At 39.5% G+C, this 20950-nt stretch overlaps 1 protein-coding gene across 3 annotated transcripts in view; it reads right to left on the bottom strand.

Annotated features, from left to right (window-relative positions):
• The window catches only part of abca7 (ATP-binding cassette, sub-family A (ABC1), member 7), a 41940-nt gene that overhangs the window by 19299 nt on the left and 1691 nt on the right, over positions 1-20950 (bottom strand). For all 3 annotated transcript variants that reach the window (XR_009783957.1, XM_061738550.1, XM_061738551.1), the window contains exons 4-26: positions 20787-20880; positions 20115-20256; positions 19234-19358; positions 16552-16670; positions 16198-16395; positions 15352-15444; positions 14775-15012; positions 14326-14465; positions 13246-13362; positions 12940-13137; positions 11897-12102; positions 11352-11528; positions 7648-7870; positions 7313-7534; positions 6932-7136; positions 6358-6471; positions 5756-5927; positions 5509-5640; positions 3618-3757; positions 3376-3513; positions 3041-3285; positions 2749-2806; positions 1580-1782 (exon numbers count right to left, since the gene is read on the bottom strand). Coding sequence is in view for 2 of the 3 variants with exons in the window: in XM_061738550.1 (XP_061594534.1) it covers positions 1580-1782; positions 2749-2806; positions 3041-3285; positions 3376-3513; positions 3618-3757; positions 5509-5640; positions 5756-5927; positions 6358-6471; positions 6932-7136; positions 7313-7534; positions 7648-7870; positions 11352-11528; positions 11897-12102; positions 12940-13137; positions 13246-13362; positions 14326-14465; positions 14775-15012; positions 15352-15444; positions 16198-16395; positions 16552-16670; positions 19234-19358; positions 20115-20256; positions 20787-20880 (3699 nt within the window). In the remaining variant the exon portion in view is untranslated. The remainder of the gene's footprint in view (positions 1-1579; positions 1783-2748; positions 2807-3040; positions 3286-3375; positions 3514-3617; positions 3758-5508; positions 5641-5755; positions 5928-6357; positions 6472-6931; positions 7137-7312; positions 7535-7647; positions 7871-11351; positions 11529-11896; positions 12103-12939; positions 13138-13245; positions 13363-14325; positions 14466-14774; positions 15013-15351; positions 15445-16197; positions 16396-16551; positions 16671-19233; positions 19359-20114; positions 20257-20786; positions 20881-20950) is intronic.

The following is a 20950-nucleotide window of genomic DNA, read 5'->3' as shown; positions in this document are numbered from 1 at the left end:
CAGTGAAAGAGCCCCCGTCGCTTTACGCAGAGGTCAGAGAAACAAAAGTGAGCGGCTAAGTGACTCAGAGTAAACCCATTAAGCCCATTAAGGGGATGGCCACTCCACAAATATCACCGACTCATGCTACTGTACACACTCACTCCCACAAACAAACCAATAACTGCTGTTTCTACTCATAATAAAGATAGTAGAAACATCTTTTATATCAGCCTCCTGTGAGTGCCTTGATATTTTAGACAAAAACAAAGTAATCACCATCAGACACTGTCCTTCACTGTATCTAACAGTGTACAAAGTGAAAACATATACTGATGCATACGGTACCATCTTGCAATGTGTTTTATTTGACATATTTGAGGATCATAACTTTATGATTGAAAACAATAGGTGATAACACAGTGAGTATTCTCCATTTAATACTTAACAGTAAGTAAAACAGTGAGTGTTCATTGTAAAAGCATGAACAAACGAGGGGCTGCGTCATTATCTTATGTGAGCAGCTGCCTGATATGAATTTGCATATGGCTGACATGCAAATCTGAAAGGTTTAGGAATGCATATAGATGCACAGCTAAGGCCACGTTTACACGTAGCCGGGTATTTACAAAAACGGATATTTTCCCCTCTACGTTTTCAAAAATATCCTCGATATCCCCAAATGAAAACGCTGTTAACGTCATGCCAGCCAATCAGAATCCTGGAAAAAACATCAACAAATGACACGTGTAACTTCCAGTTAAGGCTGATTTATGGTTCCGCGTTACACCAACGCAGAACCTACGGCGTAGGGTACGCGGCGACGCACACCGTACGGCGCGCATCGCCGCGTACCTTACGCCGTAGGCTCTGCGTCGATTTAACGCGGGACCATAATTCAGGCTTTACTTCCAAGATGGACCCAGAGTCTTTCGTTTGGAGTGACAGAGAAGTGGAGTTACTTTTAAGTGTGACTTTAGAATATTAAACAGGTAAAATAGAAGAAAATATTGACGGTGGCCAAACTAATTGTAAACGCAGGTCGCACACATGACGCTGGTGAGTTTCTGGTGCATATGTGACGTTCTGAAGCCTAAATCTCCGTTTTCCTCTGTTTTCCTCCGTTTTCCTCTGTTTAGACGCAAACGTGAAAACTGAGTTTTTGAAAATCTCCACTTTGGCCGCAGTTTTCAGAAATGATCGTTTTTGGGGGCTTTGAGCTGCATTTTCGTGTATACGAACGGCCAAAACGCATGAAAACACCTCCGTTTTTGCTCCGTGTAAACGGGGCCTAAAGCTAAACTCCCTTGAAACACTTCTTTAGAGCGGTTGACTGTTCAAGCGTTAAATGGAGACAACAATTTAGTTAGTAAATATACAAAACCTACAATAGAGTATTAACTTAATCCGCCCAGTGTAGCCAGTATATGGTTACCAGTAGGTTTACACATAGCTTCAACTATTGAATTACAAATCAATAGATGGAAAACTCCAATGATCACCCATGATTCACCAACAATGTTTTGGAGAGTGGATACAAGCGCTTCACGCAGGTCTGACAGAGTGGAGTCAGATGTCAGATGTATGTAACAGTACTAACCTCCTCCAGCGTGCTGTCTGACAGGCCATAGCTGCTGATGCCCAGCTCAGGAAGCTTTTGGTCCAGTTTAGATAAGACGACGGCCAGGCTGCTGTCTTTGGCGGCTGTCTGTGGCAGGTTGATCACGGCCTCTCTTCTAGTCTCCTCCACTAGCCGGGCACCAGGGATATGCTGCTGCACCAGGGAGAGCAAAGCTGCCAGGTCTGCCATGGACATGAGACTGATGTCAAACTGGTTTCTGGCACAATGTGTTCACACTGAACCACATTAACTCAGGGTTTATACAGCAATCCTTATGTTAAATTTAATACCAATTGAATACCTTTTTCACTACCTTCAGATTTTTTTAAAAAACTGTCACAACATTAAGTGTTATCACGGACCTTTTAACATTAATACAGATTTTGAACTATAGAACACTATACAGAACAGATTTTTATCATTGATGTTGACCAGATGTTTCACATTTATTTCACTTTGTGAATGACAATAAAATAGACTGCTTAAAATGTAAAAGGTAAAAAATAATACCAATTTAAAAAAAAATAATACCTCTGACAGTGAATTTAACACTTTTAATGGCCTTAAATTTGGCAATTTTCATTTATCACTTTTTAATACTTTTTAAAACCCCGCGGAAACCCTGTAACTGAATGGAGAGGTCATACAGTCGTCAAACACCAGGGTTATAATAGTTTTGAATTTTTCATTTTAGTTTAGTTTTATTTCGTTTTTACTTTTTCTCCTTCAATTCAGTTAGTTTTAATTCGTTTTTAGTGTGGGTTTGCTAATTTTTATTAGTTTTTATATTTTCAAACATGCTTAGTTTTAGTTTAGTTTTTATTAGTTTTAGTTTTAGTTTTGACGTCACGGACCGTGAAGTGTTAAAGGTGCCGTAGCTGCCAGTTGGAGATAAACGGCCAGAGCGGGATAAATTGATCATACCAAGAGGCTTATATTGACAGGGATGAAAACGGAGGAAATTATATCTATAATTTCAGTTTGTTTTAGTTAGTTTTCTTAACACGCAATACAGTTTCAGTTAGTTATCGTTTTTGTCTTTTAATTTTCGTTTTTATTTAGTTCAGTTAACAAAATTGTTTTTTCAATTTTAGTTTTTGTTATTTCGTTCGTTTTTGTGAACGATAATAACTCTGTCAAACACTCACATGGGCTGCACTCCTCACTTCCAAGTCCAGTGTCTTCACTCAAGGATGATTCACTGTCCTGAAGCACAAAGCAGAGTTTGCAGCATGCAATCAAACAGTAACTGGTACCTTAATGCTCTTAAAATCTGCGTGTCCTGTTTATTTATATGCATATATATATATTTGAACCTAGATTACGTTTAGCTACAGTATTGTTGTCAGCATCCGAAGGAACAAGTTGGTATTTTTACTAACAAAAACTATGCCCAGGATGTATTTTTTTGTTCTCGAAATGTAAAAATTACAAGCAAACCTTGACCATAGGAGGAAGTTTGTTGGTGCTAGAGCTGGTACTGGTACAGATACTAGAGCTGCTGGGAGTGTTGGTGTTCATTTCCTCCTTCTTCACCACAGTTAAGTAGTAGCCAGATCCCAGGCGAGACTTGAGGAAGAGCGGAGATCCGCAGCAGCACAGCTTCCCCTTGGAGATGATGGCGATCCGGTCGCCCAACAGCTCGGCCTCATCCATGTAATGTGTGGACAGAATGATGGTCCGATCTGATCCACAGAGACGGCAAACACATTTAAAACGTGCTCTTTTCATGCAGCCATACAGACAATATAAAGAGATTTCCTACTCTGTGGTACCTTTGCGGTATTTGAGCAGCAGATCCCAGATCCCTCTGCGAGAGTACGGGTCAACACCAGCCGTGGGCTCATCCAGGACAACCACTTTTGAACCTCCAACAAATGCTATCGCCACAGACAGCTTCCTCTGCATGCCACCTGAAAATCAGACAGATAGAGGTTTCAAGCTTGAAAAAGCAGGCAAACCCGACCCCTTTTTGTACATACACCTTTACACAAAGTTGTTGGTGTTATGAGTTTACCAGAGAGGTTTTTGGTCTGTTCATGGCGTTTGTGCAAAAGGCCGACATCCTCCAGCAAAGTGTCAAGTTCAGCCTTCACCCTTTCTTCAGACAAACCCTTAAGACACCCATAAAACCACACATGCTCCTCCACTGTGAGTCTGAAGGAAAACGAACGACAGGAGCACAAAGAAAATGTTAAAATCTGCTTAAGAATAACCCCTCTTTGATATACAATTGCTTAAGTAATTCTGATACTTCTGAGCTTTATGAACAGTATATGTTATATTCAATTGTTGGAATTAAGTTATGGAATTCATTAAATTATGATTTGAAGTGCTGTATAAACATATTTCAGTTTAAATATAAATTTAAAGAGAAAAAAATAGCAATGTATGTATGAAATAGTCTAAATATATAATATATGCGTATGGAGACAGACAATTTATTTTCTTGTTTTTCTTTTTTTGTGATATTAATTAAGTAATTGTGCAGACCATCTGTTATTATTGTTCAGTTTTCTTTTGAGGGAGGGGCAGGTATAATAAGATTTTCTTCTTCCTGCTCCTTTCTGGTTCTGGAATATGTTTTTGATTGTGTTGTCATTTTACTTGCTTGCTTTTTTTCATTGCATATTTCCATGACCAGAATAAATAAAAATGAAATGAAATGAAATATATAAGTTTATAAGTTTGCCCATTACTCCACGTTTTACTCATACTTTCAAACTGAATGCTGTTTTTAGAAATGTATCAGATTCTGGTCAGGGCAGATGGCTAGCCTTTCTGAGTTTGGTTCTGCCAGAAGTTTCTTCCAGTTGAAGGGAAGCTTTTTTTTCTTTCCACAGTTGCCCGGGGCGTGCTGAGGATGGGGAATTTGGGGAACTGGAAAAAAGTTCTGATGCAATGTGTTGGTTTCCTTAGCAAAGTACTAATTATCATTGTTATTTTATTGACTTTGATTAGTTGAACTGTGTTGTGGAAGTACCTTCAGATGACATTTGTCATGTTTTGGTGCTAAATAAATAAAGCTGAATTTAATCAAATCGAGTCAAATCTAATTGGATCGAATTGGATAGAATCACTATGGTTTCAGGTCATCTGGACTCCTTAAGTACCTCTCTGCATTTGGCTGAATTCATCCTTCCCACTGATATGACCAGACTCCAGAGTTTCCCCTCCACAGTATGACCATGACACCGTCATGCTCCGCTGTTGGTGTTTCTCACCAAAAGGTCGGCTGCCGTATTAAATTTAACAAGAAGCAACAACTAAGGAAGAGTATGTTGAGTCCGAAGCGCTCCACTTAAAGCTTTATTCTTGGGGAGAGTTTGTAAAACCTTCAGACTTTCCTGCTATCATGTCATGCAGAGTAAATTGTGTTGCTTGGCTTTCAAAGCTGCATCAAGTCCATTTACTCAGCCAAAGGTGACTGCAGTTATTATTCCAACAATCTGAATTAATTTAATCTGTGAAATTGCATTAATTTCCAAAAACCTGCTTTCCCTGTATCAGATATTATTTTCATTAACTTACTGAACTTATTAGAGCTTATAAGTGCAATTGACTAGCTGTTAATGTTTCTTTGCTTTTCTATTGTTTCTTTGCCTTTTGTTGTTTCTTTGCTTTTCTATTCTCTTTTTGGTTTTCTGGAGGTCGGTAACCAAAAATACAAAAAGTTGGTACAATAGGATAGGCTTTTATAAGCATTTTGCTTCAGCCTATGCCTTTTCAGTTATTGTTCAACACATTTTTTTGGTTTTGTATGAAATGTTAATGCTGTGTACAATGTTTTTTTTGGTGTTGTTTTGTGTTGCAATGACTGAATAAACTTCATTCAAAAAAAAACAAAAAACTTCTAACAAAATAAAGTGCACAATTACAGCGTTTTACAAGGAATTTCTGAGCCTTACGCATCGAACAAGACATTGTGCTGTGGACAAACTCCCAGTGTGGTCCTGATGATGTCCATGTCATAGCGGATGTCCATGCCCTTGATGTACACGGTCCCAGAGGTGGGGGGGAACAGGCCGGTCAGGACAGATCTGACACACATCAGATACAAATAAAATCAATGTTTCATTCCAACACAGCTCTGTCTTCAGAGCACATTTATGGGAAGACCTTGTCTCAACATGTTCTCCACTCCAAAGCTCTTACATGGTGGTGGTTTTGCCAGCTCCATTGTGACCAAGAAAGCAGGTGATCTGGCCCTCGTAGAACTTCAGGTTGAGATGGTTGACAGCAATTTTCCCTCCCTTCTTGTAGATCTTTACCAGATTTCTGATGTTCACACCCAGGTTCATATTAGAGGGTTCAGGCTCAATGTGATCTAATCACGTAAATAAAGAGAGAAAGGTAAATGTAAGCACAAGTGATGAGTAGGCATTCAGTTAGTGAGTAAACTAAGTCAAACCCCAAACATGTTGGATTCTTGGTACAATAATCCTCTGAGTCAACAGAACAACCAGAGGTCTTGACCTATACGGTTGTCTATCGTTCTCAAACCTTGTTAATTAATGAGCTTAACTGTCAGCTCGAACCTTGATTGGAAGTTAATGGTCTTAAGCTCACAAAACCTCAGGTACTTTTGAGGGATAAGAAGTCTGAGCTAACGAGTTTGAGTCAAAAAGAAGTGCTCATCACTGGGTTTCTTTTGACGATTTAATAATTAAGTCAAATAGTATGATTTCTGTTGCGATATTCTGATTCTATACAAATAAAACTGAAAAGAGTGTGTGATGTTCAGCAGCTTTTTGCACCTTCGTCCTGGTCTGTGGGGGCTGACGGGATGGGCATCCCCGCTTCAAGAGGAACTCCGCCCCAGTAGTTGAGCTGGAAGATAAAATACCAAGGCCTGGGGATCCCGTAATCACCTGGTGTGAAGAAACATTGATATATGCACACAGTAAACTAAAGGAAAGTTGGGAAAACAGCAAAGACAAAGCACTTGACGGCATTCTTTCCTTCACTTGTTCCCTACATTCTGCTGCCACTGAAACACCATTAAATCTCCGCATTCCAATCTTAAAACCATAGTAGCGAATTAATGAGGTCTAGACTGACACCTGACCTAGGAAAATATACTCAGAGCACAAAAAAATAAGCAGTTGCAACACAACTAACTGAAATATTAACAATATACCTTAAGGTTAATGAGCTCTCGCGTAAAAACAAAAAAGGCCACAAAACATTACATTTAAACTATTTAAAATGCTAAATTACATACAAATAGTCTATAGTTTGCTACACAGGAGAGGAGATAATTATTTTGAAAATCACATCAGCTATTTGCAGAAACAGGCCATTTATAAGACAAAACTGCAGGTGTCATACCGGGAAAAACTGCTTCAATGTACCAGGCTGCAATAGAGTAGATAAAGGCATCCAAATAAAGCATCATTATGGAGGTGGTGAAGCTGAACTTGTCTCCTTCCACAGTACTGGCTTGCAGGTTGTACCACTGGAGACCCAGGCCTTGCTCTTCAAACATAGATAAGTACTCGCAACCAAAGCCAAAGGCCACTGGAGATAGGAAACTCTGAAAGAAAGAAAAAAACAATGCCATTACATGTTGTTAAATATTGATCTCCCGTTCCTTAGATTTCATTAGAGTTTAAAAGAATAGAATTAGGGATTTATAAGTAAAATGACTAAATGTTTAGCTAGTTTAAATAGGTAAAGTAAGCACAGGTTGCAGACTTAGTATTTACTCACGGCTACAATTCGGTGTGTAGAAGTGAGGTAGTCTCTCCAGGTTGCGCACAGTACGTAAGGCAGATAGAAGCTGAAATAGATGAGTCCTCCGCAGGCAGCAGCCAGGTTTGCCTTGGAGAAGAAAGTACTGATGAGGAAGCACTGCATGATAGTGGCAGTGGCAAACGCCGTGAGGAAGAAGAAGACGACAACCGGGTCGCTGTATGGCAATATGACACCCCACTGGGGAAAAGAGAAGAGGATTATCAGTACAGTGAAACCATCGATGAAAGCATCATTTGCTGTCTGTTAGTGTCTTGTGGCAAATTTCAAGCAGTGGAAGCTGATAACTTCACCTTGAGCAGAGCAATAAGAAGCACTGCGGAAATCAAGAAGGGAACCATGCAGCTGATGAACCAGCCGAGCCAAAGTGTCCCTGTACTCAGACCCATGATCCTCATGGTTTCCTTCAGCCGGGCTTCCTTCTCGTACACCATACTTTTGATGATCATGGCCACGGAGTAGATCCAGGCCAGCGTCATGAAGAGAGGCAGGGAGCGGTTCAGCACTCGAAGAAAACTGTCGAAGAATTAATCAGAGATTGACTTTAGGAGCTGAAATGATTTCAGCCAAGGATACAAGTAACAATTAAAATTCTCCTCCAGTCTAGGGATGGGCGGTATGGACTAAAAAAATTATCACAATAATTTCTGGCATTTATCCCAAAAACGATAAAAATGACGATAGAAAAAATACCAATTCAACTCCACTTTTGTAACTATAAATCTATCACCACATTCAGTCTTTGGAGCCCCCAAATCACTGCTCTAAAAGAATACTAAATGCTACTAAACTACACCAATGGGAATTTATCTTTCTTTCTTTCTTTAAGGCTCCTTCCTTCCTTCCTTCCTTCCTTCCTTCCTTCCTTCCTTCCTTCCTTCCTTCCTTCCTTCCTTCCTTCCTTCCTTCCTTCCTTCCTTCCTTCCTTCCTTCCTTCCTTCCTTCCTTCCTTCCTTCCTTCCTTCCTTCCTTCCTTCCTTCCTTCCTTCCTTCCTTCCTTCCTTCCTTCCTTCCTTCCTTCCTTCCTTCCTTCCTTCCTTCCTTCCTTCCTTCCTTCCTTCCTTCCTTCCTTCCTTCCTTCCTTCCTTCCTTCCTTCCTTCCTTCCTTCCTTCCTTCCTTCCTTCCTTCCTTCCTTCCTTCCTTCCTTCCTTCCTTCCTTCCTTCCTTCCTTCCTTCCTTCCTTCCTTCCTTCCTTCCTTCCTTCCTTCCTTCCTTCCTTCCTTCCTTCCTTCCTTCCTTCCTTCCTTCCTTCCTTCCTTCCTTCCTTCCTTCCTTCCTTCCTTCCTTCCTTCCTTCCTTCCTTCCTTCCTTCCTTCCTTCCTTCCTTCCTTCCTTCCTTCCTTCCTTCCTTCCTTCCTTCCTTCCTTCCTTCCTTCCTTCCTTCCTTCCTTCCTTCCTTCCTTCCTTCCTTCCTTCCTTCCTTCCTTCCTTCCTTCCTTCCTTCCTTCCTTCCTTCCTTCCTTCCTTCCTTCCTTCCTTCCTTCCTTCCTTCCTTCCTTCCTTCCTTCCTTCCTTCCTTCCTTCCTTCCTTCCTTCCTTCCTTCCTTCCTTCCTTCCTTCCTTCCTTCCTTCCTTCCTTCCTTCCTTCCTTCCTTCCTTCCGCGTTTACACAAAAACGTCATCAACGGGAATTTATCGTTTTTACTGCGAGATGACAAATTCTTACTGTGGGGAATTTTTTTGACGGTTTATCGTGAACGGTCAAATATCACCCATTCCTACTCCAGTCTCCAATTTGTTTATTTGAAATGACATGTGAATATGAATATTCAAATGAACACCATGTTGGAACATAAGGATGTCCATGAGGCATCAGGACACCCTGGGTTGTAGTTCAATGATCGATTTTATAATTGTATTGTCGTATTAGCACCCATATGTTGTGGACACTCGGGTGAAGATGGGAGCCGAACTGTCAGTTGATCACTACCTGGGGGCGAGTTGGATCAGATGGCAGGGGAAGATACCAGACAGGCCCAAACATAGAGTGAGGGGTTTGCTGAGCGTCTGGCAGAAACACCTGTCAGAAAGCACTTTAACTCCCACCCCTGGCAGAGCTTCAACCACATCTCGAGGGAGGTGAGGGACACCGAGCTTGAACGGACCTTCTTTATCGAGGTGGCCAACCGGAGCTGTGGCCGTAAAGCTGTTGATACCTGTTGTGACGGCAATCACCGAACTCCGTTAGGCTGAAAAAGGAGTCCGACAGGTGTGGTTAGCCTGTCAAATTCAGGAGGCACTCGACAGGTACCGGCACGCAGAGCAGGCCGCAGGATCAGCGGTTGTTGAGGAAAAAACTCAGGTGTGGGAGGAGTTCAGGGACACCATGGAGAATTACTTTTGATTAGCTCCATGAAGATTCAGGTAAATTGTCAGGTGAATCGCGCAGGAAAAGCAGAACTTTACCAACAGTGTGTATAGTGGGGGTGGAGTTGCTGGTGACCTCGACTGGGGATATCAGAATGAGATCAGGAAACAAGCAGCAGAAATGTCTAGGAAGCACTTGGTGAGGATGTCCCCTGTAGGGTTGCCACCCGTCCCGTAAAATACGGAATTGTCCTTTATTTGAGAAAAAAATGTTGCGTCCCGTATTGAACTAATACGGGACACGATTTGTACCGTATTTTCATTAACTTTTACACCATATTCTAGTTGAATTATTGAAATAAATTAACTTTTACACCATATTCTAGTTGAATTATTGAAATAAGTTAACTTTTACACCATATTCTAGTTGAATTATTGAAATAAATTAACTTTTACACCATATTCTAGTTGAATTATTGAAATAAATTAACTTTTACACCATATTCTAGTTGAATTATTGAAATACATGAACTTTTACACCATATTCTAGTTGAATTATTGAAATAAATTAACTTTTACACCATATTCTTCACCTGTAGGCTATATTATACATCTGGGCTGATGTGGACATACATAGCATAGGAGGATATTTCAGTTGCTAGTATGGTTGTCTGTCTGTACAGTCATGCTAGCCGGGGGAGAGGGAGCTCTGGGCCTCTCTGCTTAGAATGGATGCTTTGGACGGATGGAGTTATGCTAATGAAATGGAAGCAAACATTTTTGAAAACAGTATTACCTAGGCTTCTTTTTTTGCAGATGTCTTAGCATGATAACTAGTCTATCATAGGTGGAAGAGCCAGTTGCCCTCCAACCGGAGGGCCTCGTCATGTGCCCAAGTGTATTTGGGCAGGACATTGTAACCCACATGGTCCCCTCTGCCCCGAGCCGGGATAAATGTGGAGGGTTGTATTAGGAAGCACATGCAACTTAAGACCTATTCCAAATCATGATGCAGAACAAAATGGGTAGAAAAGGCCAAAATAATTTGCATGGACTGGGAAGTATTGAGACAGCAGGCAAATCAGATCTTTAGACTTATCCAGCTTTGGCTGCACAGAGCCACTCACTCAGAGACCAGAATTAGTTTATTTTTTGCAGATGCAACAATACCGCATTGTTGCATTGCTCTGGATACGTTTCTTGGATGCTTGACTTTGCGTTCAAACTTGAATCCACTGGTAAAAATCTTAAATTTCACAATTCAATATGCAAAGTCTGTGGCGCTTATACAGTAAAGTATTTTTTGAACGGAACCTGTAATTTGGCCAGCAGTCTCAGATCTACTGATGATCAGCCCTATAAAGCTGTTATTAATCTTACATGTGTCTTTATCTCTCTCCAATTCAAATCAGGTGATATAATTAAATATTCATAATCTATATCAATTTTCTTTTGTCAGTTGAGCTTTTCAGCAATCACATACACCATGATATCTTCACAAAGATATGCAGTGATTGCTCACTTATATGGGCAGTCGCTGGGTTAATATGGTTTTTCCATGCGCACATCCCAGAATAAAACTTCAAAGAACTACATGATCAGATCTGAGATGTGAAACAGAGGTTTCTCTGCTCTGTTCAAGTCTGGATCATGTTCCCTGAAAGCACAGTTTACACGTCCGTCACTCACACGTCATCCACGTAACAGGGGTAGGGCATCTGCTGGACGTATATGCCCGTAGTCTGTTTAACTCCAGTTAGTATGCTGCTCATGGCTCCCTCAACCATGTCCTGAATGTAGACGAAGCCACCCCAAATGTAGCGCATGTCACTGAATGGGTCAGCAGCCGGACCAGGGTCCCAAAACCTGGAGACAAAAAAAGAAAAACTGCTTAACACAAGGCAATTTTTATTTTTTATGCATTTCAATTAAATTGCTGGTTTAAAAAATAATGGAGAGGAGGCTAACTGTAAACTAAAAACAAGTGAAAAGGTTGTACCAGACTATGGTTGGTTCAACTACAAAATCTTCTAAAGCTTAAAAAGATTCAAGCTCTTTACAAAAGGTTAAAGATGACTAAACACACAGCTAAGACTGTGCAGAGCTTGCATAGAAAATATTTGCTCATATAAAATAGAAGCTGTTTCCTCCAAATTCAAAAGTAAATATATACCAATACACCTGTGAAAATTGAGAAACTAAAAAGCGAGCGTATGTTGATGGATCGACGGTACCTGTCCTTGATCTTGTTGGTGCGAGTCACATCATCTATGTCCATGCGGATCTTGTACACAACATGGGGCGGCAGCTCAAACAAGGAGGTGTTGGGCAGTTGAAAAACCACACCTGCCCAAAACTGCCGGTTCTCCAACAGCTCCAGCGCTCTGTCAATCAGATCCTCCTCCGTCTCCAGTCCCTCCAGTTTGTTCAAAGAGAAACACTACAGGGGAGGTAAAGATCATAAATGACACGGAAGATGAGAAATCAGATCATGCGCTGCAAGAATTCAGTGAACTAATTTTAGTTTGAAGACTAATTTTTCTTTGGTTTTTTTACCCCACACATTATCAAAACTACAAAAATACCAGTCAGAAAATGAAACAACACAAAATACAGTTCTACAATAGTTTTTTTTAGTGTATGATATGTTACAGATGAACATATTCACCAGAAGTGACACTTTTGCACTTGTCTCTAATATTTAAGTGAAATGAAAGCATAAACGTGAAAATATTGTAGTTTAAAAAATTAAAAAAATAAATAAAGCAATGTCTTTTCAATTTACTTTTCAACTTCTCAAATCAGATTAGTTATAGTTCAGATGTTCATCATTACAGTACCAGAGCTTCAACTCAGCGTCAACTTACATTACCAAGACCAAGAACTAATTCAATGAAAAACACTGTTGTATATAGATCAATTTCATCATGGAACACTCTTCCTTTAAATATTAGGAGCATTCCAAACAAGAAATCATTTAAAAAACATGTTGAGTCATTTTTTAGATTGGAGAGTTAATAGCGTTATGTTTTCATTTTGGGAACTGTGATTTATTCTTTTCTTTTTCTTCTTTTCTTCTCTTTTTAATTGCAATTTGATCTGTGTATGTTTTGTAACTGGAATTGTATGTTATTGTGTATTGTTATTTATATTGTACTTTTTAAATAGGACCCCAGGAAGACTAGCCTGGCGTTTGTGCGTCGGCTAATGGGGATCCTTAATAAACATAAACATAAACATAAACATAAACTGGGAGGTTTAAACATGACTTTCTGACCTCAGTGATTTGTGCCAAAGTGCTGATGGTGAAGCCGAGGTCGTTGTAGAGGTCCATCCAGGTAGACGGTGCACCAGATTCCCTTGGAGTGTCTACTGGGGGTGTAGACAGGAAGTGGGCAATCTGGGAAGCAGTCCAGCGTGTGTTTGCCAAACGCATGTTTACCATCACAGCAATCTCTGGACGTTGCAGCAAATCCTGTTGCACACACAAGCACGTACACATAAAAGAAATATACTTCAGGGCATCAAAAAACTGCAATGTGCTCATCCCATCTGTAGTGGGAGATCAGCGGTTGAGCCTCACCTTCAGCAGCTGAATCTCTACACTCGTCTGCATGTAGTTCTTGATTTGTGGTCCCATCTCCTTCCAGGCTTCATTCACCCCCTGGAGTATCTGCAGGTCCTCGAAAGTCTTGTTCACCTTCAGCATACAAAATTTTAAATTAGCTTGAACAATGAAACCCATTAAGATCTAAAGCAAGACAGCTAAGAAACAGGTAGTAGTCCAAGTCAATGGTAAATAGGGCTGTTCGATTTTGCCCAAAAATAAAATCTCGATTTCTTTCTCTCAAAATCCGATTACGATTATTTTGTGAATTGACAAAAGGCAAAGAAATGATTTCAAATATGCCGTTTTTTTTATTGAACATTTGCCCCATTGGGCTTTAAGTGCAAACTTTGCTCTTATTAAACCAAAAATGAATGAATAAAGTGCAAAAGTGCAAATCTCTGAAAAAAAAAAAATCAGCAAATCAGCACTTGCAAACATACAGTAAGTTATATTTCCAATTAAATAAAACAAGACATTTTCTAATTAAACTAAACTGGGTCTTTGCATGCTAAATAATAATGCAACCCATGAAGGAGGTAGAGGTGTGTAATGTCAGTCATTACATTTGCTGTTCACATTTGCAAGTTTTTTGCAAGGAACACGAGCCGGTCTACCGCATCTGGCTTGAGGGATGCCCGGTGGCATGTTACAACGCCCCCTCCTACACTAAAGAGCCTCTCCGATGGGGCACTTGTCGCAGGTATTGAGAGGTAGTTCCATCTATCATTAATATGGTATCAATCATTAATATGTGTGCAGACAAGGCTAAAAAAAAAAAAAAAAAAAAAAAAAAAAAAGGTGAAAAATCGATTTTACGATTTTCACGTTTTAACATCGTTCTAATTACATAATCGCGATTACGATTTAAAATCGATTAATCGAACAGCCCTAATGGTAAATATAATAAACTTGTCACTAAATATTGGGAGGACTTGGTGGCATTTTAGTCTTGCATAATTCTTCCTCATGACATAAATGGATAAGTAAGCGTCCTTGTCATAGCTTCATTTTATACAACATGTCAAGTAAAAACTGAATTTTGTTCTGTTGTACCTCTTTCATGACTTTCTGTATTACAGGAGTGTCTGGCGCGTAAAGAAGTTTCCCGATGAACAGAGGTTTAATTCCTCTCCACACGATGCGGGACATAGGGTTGGCCTCCAGGCTTTGGATCATATTTCTACAGAACGGAGCTGCAAGGAGGCAAAGAACCAAACAAACAGGACAAATAAAACAAAATGCATTACTATGTGTTATTCTAACATTTATTGATGTTTAGTCATTTGTAACTTGATCCACAAGAGGCTTTGCAACACAAAAACATATGGCAAGCCCTCATAAAAACAGTCTGGACTGTGCACGGACTTTTGGGAAGGTCAACTTCAAATAATAATATGAACAAAGCCCCACAAGTGGTGAATAAAAAAAGTCACTGAAATAAATCATGGAAAGAGAGTCAATTTATCTACAAAGATTACAAATGAATCCTGATTTCCTCTTACTTGTGTAGTTATTGGTGTCCGGATCCACGTCCTCTGTGCCGTCTCTGCCCAGGAAAGACTTGATGTCATTGTCTTCATACCAGTTGAGCGATGGGATACGTTCTCCACCAGACTCAGGGTGACCGCATACAATCCTCGAAAAAGCTCTAAAACTTTCCATCGGCCTCGCTGTGCGATTTTCAGGGCTCAAAAGGACTATAGCAGCGCTCATCTCTGCAAAGCTAGTGAGGGTTGAGAACTGATGGGAGACGGGAAATTAGGAGGAAAAGGATTGGAGGAAACAAGAGGGCAGAAATGAAAAGAGAAAAGGTAGAACAGAAATGTTGTAGTGAGAAAATATGAAAAAAAACTCATGTAAACGTGAACAATAATGATAATAACCACATAAAACCAAGCAACATATGATTACATATAAATAATTTAATTCAATTGGCAGCCCTGAGACGCTATAAGATTGGTCCGCTTTACTTACAATGGCTGCACTGGTCAAAGTTTTAATACACACTCAGAAAAAAAGGTCTAATGTCAAATTTGAACAGAATTTATAGAGAAAGAAAATGACCAGATAAGTCCTTACATCATCAAGGAGTACAGCCAGCTCCTGGGAAACGGAGTTTATGGTCTGACTAATGACCCACAGGTCTCCAGCATTGGCCATCAGACGGTCTCTCTGTCAGGGAGAAGAAATAGAGCTTAAGATTTGATTGTTTGTTTTTAAGGCTTTGAGTAGGCTGGCAAAATCAGTCTAATCTTCATCTTTATACTACTGAGATCATCCAGTCACCCCTACTTCTCGCTTGTAATGAACCGGGATAGGCTCCGGTGATTCCCCGTGACCGCACAGGATTAAACGAGTATAGAAAATGGATGGATCAGATGGCTCTTGACGTTCAAAGATCCAGTCTCAGAAATAGAGGTGGCCCTGCCGCTGTCTGTTCAGTAGCTGACCTTATTCTCTGGAAAAGCTTACCTACACAAATAAGAACTGCTTGAAATGTTGTTTCTGCATTTATATATTTTATTTCTTGAACACTATATTACATTCTTTTGACCAGTAAAGCACTTTGGTCAATCTTGGTAGTTTTACATGTGCTTTATTCACTAGTTTTTGTATATAAGCTCACCAAACTGAACTTCCTGTGAGGAGTCAAGCTGAGTATATGTTATCATCTTAACTCCTGAGCAGCCAGGACCCTTAAGATCAGAGGTGGCAAAAGAACAGCATTACAGGCTTCCTAGACAGAGAGGGATGCTCAGAACTTCTGAAAGGGTTGAGTATTTATTCGTGTGGACTAAGGTAAAAGGGGCATTTAACAGTGAAATCACTTGTCACACTTTCGAGTCTCCTGAGCTTTCTTTGCACAAATCAAGTACTTTCATCTGCTTCAGAGCAGCTCACAGGAATCTCCATGACCACACCTACCGTAAGGAACTTGGAGAGTTCGAGCTGAGAGAGGAACAGACGCTCAGCTTCCTGCAGGACATCAGCTGGAAGGTCACATAGCTGAGTCTGGAGATCAGTCATGTTGGCTGCTCGCCCTTCTACCGTCAGAAACTGGTCCAGCATGCTCGCATTGCACACTATCTCCTTCAGCGGTATCCGGGTGAAAGTCAAAGTAGTCTAGACAGGACAGAATTGATACCACATAATCAATAGTGAGTGGGATAAAACATAACAGAGAGCTAGGGGGTAAAACGGTCTATTCTTGAAAAAACACAAAGAACCACAGTGTCTTAATCTACATATTTGGTAATTATTGATAAACAAAGACTAAACCTGAAAATTAAGATGAGCGTTCATCAGCTGATCCACAGTCTCAGATGACAGGCTGCCATTGGTCCGGAGAAAGTTGGAAAATGTCTCATTGGGTCTCAGACATTCTTTAACAGGGAGCGCTGAAGTTAAACACAGAGATTAGTGTTTTCCACTACCATGGATAAATTGCAAACTGCAATTACCAACAAAAGTATTATCCTTTAGAACAGTGGTTCTAAACTGGTCAAGCTTCGGGACCCACCATCATCTTTTAAAGACAAGCCAACCTAACCCAAATTGAGGAATATTCAAGTTCTCAAATTTATTTAGTAAAAAGATTGTACAGAAGATTGTACAGAACTAATAGTGCATTCACAATTCATGCACAAACATGAAATAAAAAAGTGCCACAACTGAGAAATGGCTCCTAAAAGACTCAAAAACATACATTTTTAGCTGAACGAATATAACAAGTACTGTAATCATCGAACTATTCTGCCAGTTAATTAAGCTATAAACATAAAGCTGACATTACAATCACATTTCTGCAGCAGCCATTTCTTACAGACTCAGTGGGTGTTTTCCTACAAAATACATGAAATAAAAAAGTACAACTGAGTAACAGTTATTTAAAGACTCAAAAATATGTAGCTTTCCCTTTACCTGATGAAAAGCCCTGCAACCCAGTGAAAATAGGTCTGTGACCCACTTTTGATTCCCTACCCACCAGTAGAGAATCACTGCTTTGGAAAGTACAGTCTGAAAGTCTGAACAACCCTTTTCAATCAAAATCAATGAGGATATGTATAAATCTTTCTTTTTTTACCAGTCTTATATTATACACAACTTCCATCTGGCTGGAAAGAACACTAGCTTTCATTAAATACTGGATTTAATGGTTTAATCTATAGTTAGTGTAAGTTTTAGTGTGTTAGGGCCAGTAGTATAGCTGCAGCTACAGGACAAGACTAGACCAGCTCGTCCTAAACATGGCTTCATCGTAGATATGCATTGTTCTTGTAGTTTGTTGTGCTGGTGTGCCCTCTCTTTTCTCTTCTGTACACATTTGCAGGCCAGAGCCTCAGGAGCTGCATCCTGACCTGCAGCCCCAGCCTCTGACCACCTCAGTGTCTCTGCTTCTGTAGTGAACCAACTAACCATGTATCAGTCAAATGTACATAAAAGTCTTAGTTCACCTGCTAACGGAGAGGAAATACTAATATCTTGTCTTTTGTGTCTCTCCTTTCTCTGTTCTTCATTTTCTCATTCTGTTTTCTCTTTTCCTGCTCTGCCTAGCTGGCTTCCGCCAGGAGGATCCCCCCTTATGATGCAGGTCCTGCTCAAGGTTTCATGCCTCCTAAAGGGGAGTTTTTCCTTGCCACTGTTTGGCTTAAGGTTTTTCTCCCACTAGGAGAGTTTTTTACCTGCCAGTGTTTATGTTATGTTTAAGTAATAATTGCTCAGGGGTCATGTTCTGGGTCTCTGGAAAGCACCTAGAGACAACTTGTGTAATAGTATATAAATAAAATTGAATTGAATTCATTTAATTAAAAAGGAAGATGAGTTTAGGTAAAATGTCAGCCAAACCAAAGTTACAGGCAACATGATATAAACTTTCTTCTGTCGGGTAATTTGAATCAAACATCTGAATCAATAAAGCCTTTGAAGGAAAAAAAAAAAAAAAAAGCAACCAGGAATGTCTTTATTCATCTGAGCAATAAGTTAAAATAATATCAGTTATTTTTTCCCTTTCAACTTGCACCAAAGGAAAACATAACTACAAAAGGTTGTGAAAACTGGATTGCAGGCTCTGTGCAGCATCATAAAGGAAAATTATAGCCTCCTAATACCTGGGGCAATTTACTTTCTTTTTTTTTTTTTCCTTTTCTTTATACATGCATTTTCATCAAGAAATGTATATATACATATTTTGTTTTTCTTTATGCATGCATTCCTTGTTTTTACATTCACTCATCTTTTCACTTTACCTAATGCATTTCTGCCCCATTATGCAAATGAGGAGGGCTGCCCTTCTTGGTCCAACTCCTCTACTATTGGTCAATAAATAGGAAGGAGGTGGATTGGGCCAACATTAATTGGGCAAACTTATGCATAAAGTAAGGTAAAATGAGGAGACAAGGAAGTGTATAAAAAAAAAAATATATATATATATATATATATATATATATATATATATATATATATATATATATATATATATATATTTTTTTTTTTTTTTTTTTTAATATAGACAACAAAACGTATTTTGTCCACGTATGTGTATGCCAGGTCAAGTAGGTTAAGAGACAGCAAATATAAATGTGGGATTTGCTACTAGAAACAAACACATACACAAAGAGATATTGAAAGCCTGCTTTCATTCACTCCATTGTTTGTCATACCGTGTAACTTAATCCAACAACAACAGGAAGAAGCAACACAGACACTGTTTGGATCCGCCACAACAGACTGTCATCACTAAAAACCCATTTAAACCATTCTTTCACATCAGCCGCTGTTTTTACTTTAATCACTGATTTCACAGTCTCAGAAATCATGTGTCCAGAGCTGAGCCCTGAGGGGTATACTGCAAAGTGATTTCAACAAGGGCAAGCTTTCCTCAAAAGAATTGTCCAGAGAAGCAACAAAGTCACAATCAGAGATAGCTTGAACTAAACAACACAAGAAAAGATTCAATCATACTTGGTAATGATCCAAGTCTTTCTCCCAGCAGCCGGACGCTATCCATCAGGTCCTGAAAGCCTGAGAAGCTGCTGTTTCCACTGTAGGACAGAAGCGTCTGAGCATCCACAAGCAGTCGTGACAGTCTGGAAGAGAAACACAACTTTATTCAGCTTCTTCATGTCCATAAACCTTTCAGTTTTTTCCAACACCACTCACTGCATTTAATGACACTATCTTAAATATTACGTAGATAAATGGATGAAATATGTACATTTTTTTTCTAATTCATAAATTACAAATAACACAAAGCATCTAAAAAGGAACAAACAGACATCATACAGTAATATGTTGACTTAAACAAATACATCTAATAAACCTAAGCTGTGACTAGGACTGATTTTCTTAATTTGTGCAATATAAAATCAAAAGATGACTATCATATGGCAAAGCTGCTGACTACCTGGAAAACTTACTTTAAAAACTAAGCAAAGCCAAGCTACTGACTGGGCCGACACTTTATTCCAGACTGTGTGTTTTGCATTTGCAAAAAAACAAAACTAATTCTTTAAGGGATGTTCTTTTAAGTCATACAAGTAAGTCAAGTGTTGTAAATAAGCTGGAGAATGCAGGCGCACATTGAAGGCTGTGATTGCGCCATCTTATCTGTCATGAAACAGACACGTCCAAGGACACAGAAGTGTGCAATCGAAGTGATGCATGAAATCTGTTCTCAAACTTTCTTGATTAAAAAGTCAAAGTACAATCAACATGGTCAATAACAATAAACTGAAATTCAAATCTTAGGCCTTTTTATTTAATTTTTTTTAACCAAAAAGTTACTCCAGACATGTAAGAAGGTACTCATCATGGAAACCATTTATAGCTTCCAGTCTACGTACATGGAGTTGTCAAAGTTGCCAGCTTGTCCTGGTGTCTCCCCTGGTGTCGGGCTGTGGAAGCAGGGGTTGTTGATGTTGCAGACGATGCCTTGGAGCCAGGGCAAAGTGCCTGCTGATGGCAAGGCTTTGTTTGGGAAGTGGCCTGAAAATAAGAGAGAAGAGAAACAACATTTGTAGCATGGCTCATCTACACATTATATGAACACAAAAAGCATCAGAAGATGTATGGAAGACAAAAGCAAAAATGGATGCTTGCCAAAGACTTAATAAAACAAATACATAAAAATTATACACATAAACAGAACCATGTACCCTCATTAAATCCTCAGCAAATCATTGAATTTCAGTTTGATAATCTGCATGGTTCTATCAAAATGTGCTGTCGTTTGCCAAAATTACATTATCAAGACGTAGCTTAGTCGTGCATTTAACATTCAAAACAATGACTAACCAACATTTTCTCATGTCAACACGTCATGTTATATCAACTAATGTCCAAATGGGAACGCTAGAAAAAGCTCAAGATCACAGCAGGTTAAGAAAACAAAAGTGCATGCATGAAACAGGCATCACTCGCAGTGAGTTAATCTTCTTTAGCCAGTTGGCAAAAAGCCATTTAGCAGACCTGTAAGTGTGCATGTGAAAAGACATGTGCTGCACAATATCACTCACATTGGCCTTGTTTGTAAGGAGGGTGTGAATGACGGACGGAGATGAGGATGAAAAAGAGGAAGAGTGGCCAGAGGAGCTCGATGATGAGCTGGACCTGAGAAAGAACATGAGAGGTGTTAACAGTACCTGAAATAAATACACATTAATATTATTTATGACGGAAG

This window comes from Cololabis saira, chromosome 13 (assembly GCF_033807715.1).
Source record: "Cololabis saira isolate AMF1-May2022 chromosome 13, fColSai1.1, whole genome shotgun sequence".
NCBI lineage: Eukaryota > Metazoa > Chordata > Actinopteri > Beloniformes > Belonidae > Cololabis > Cololabis saira.
The sequence above is the reverse complement of the archived record's forward strand: the minus strand, read 5'-3'. Positions and strand labels throughout refer to the sequence as shown.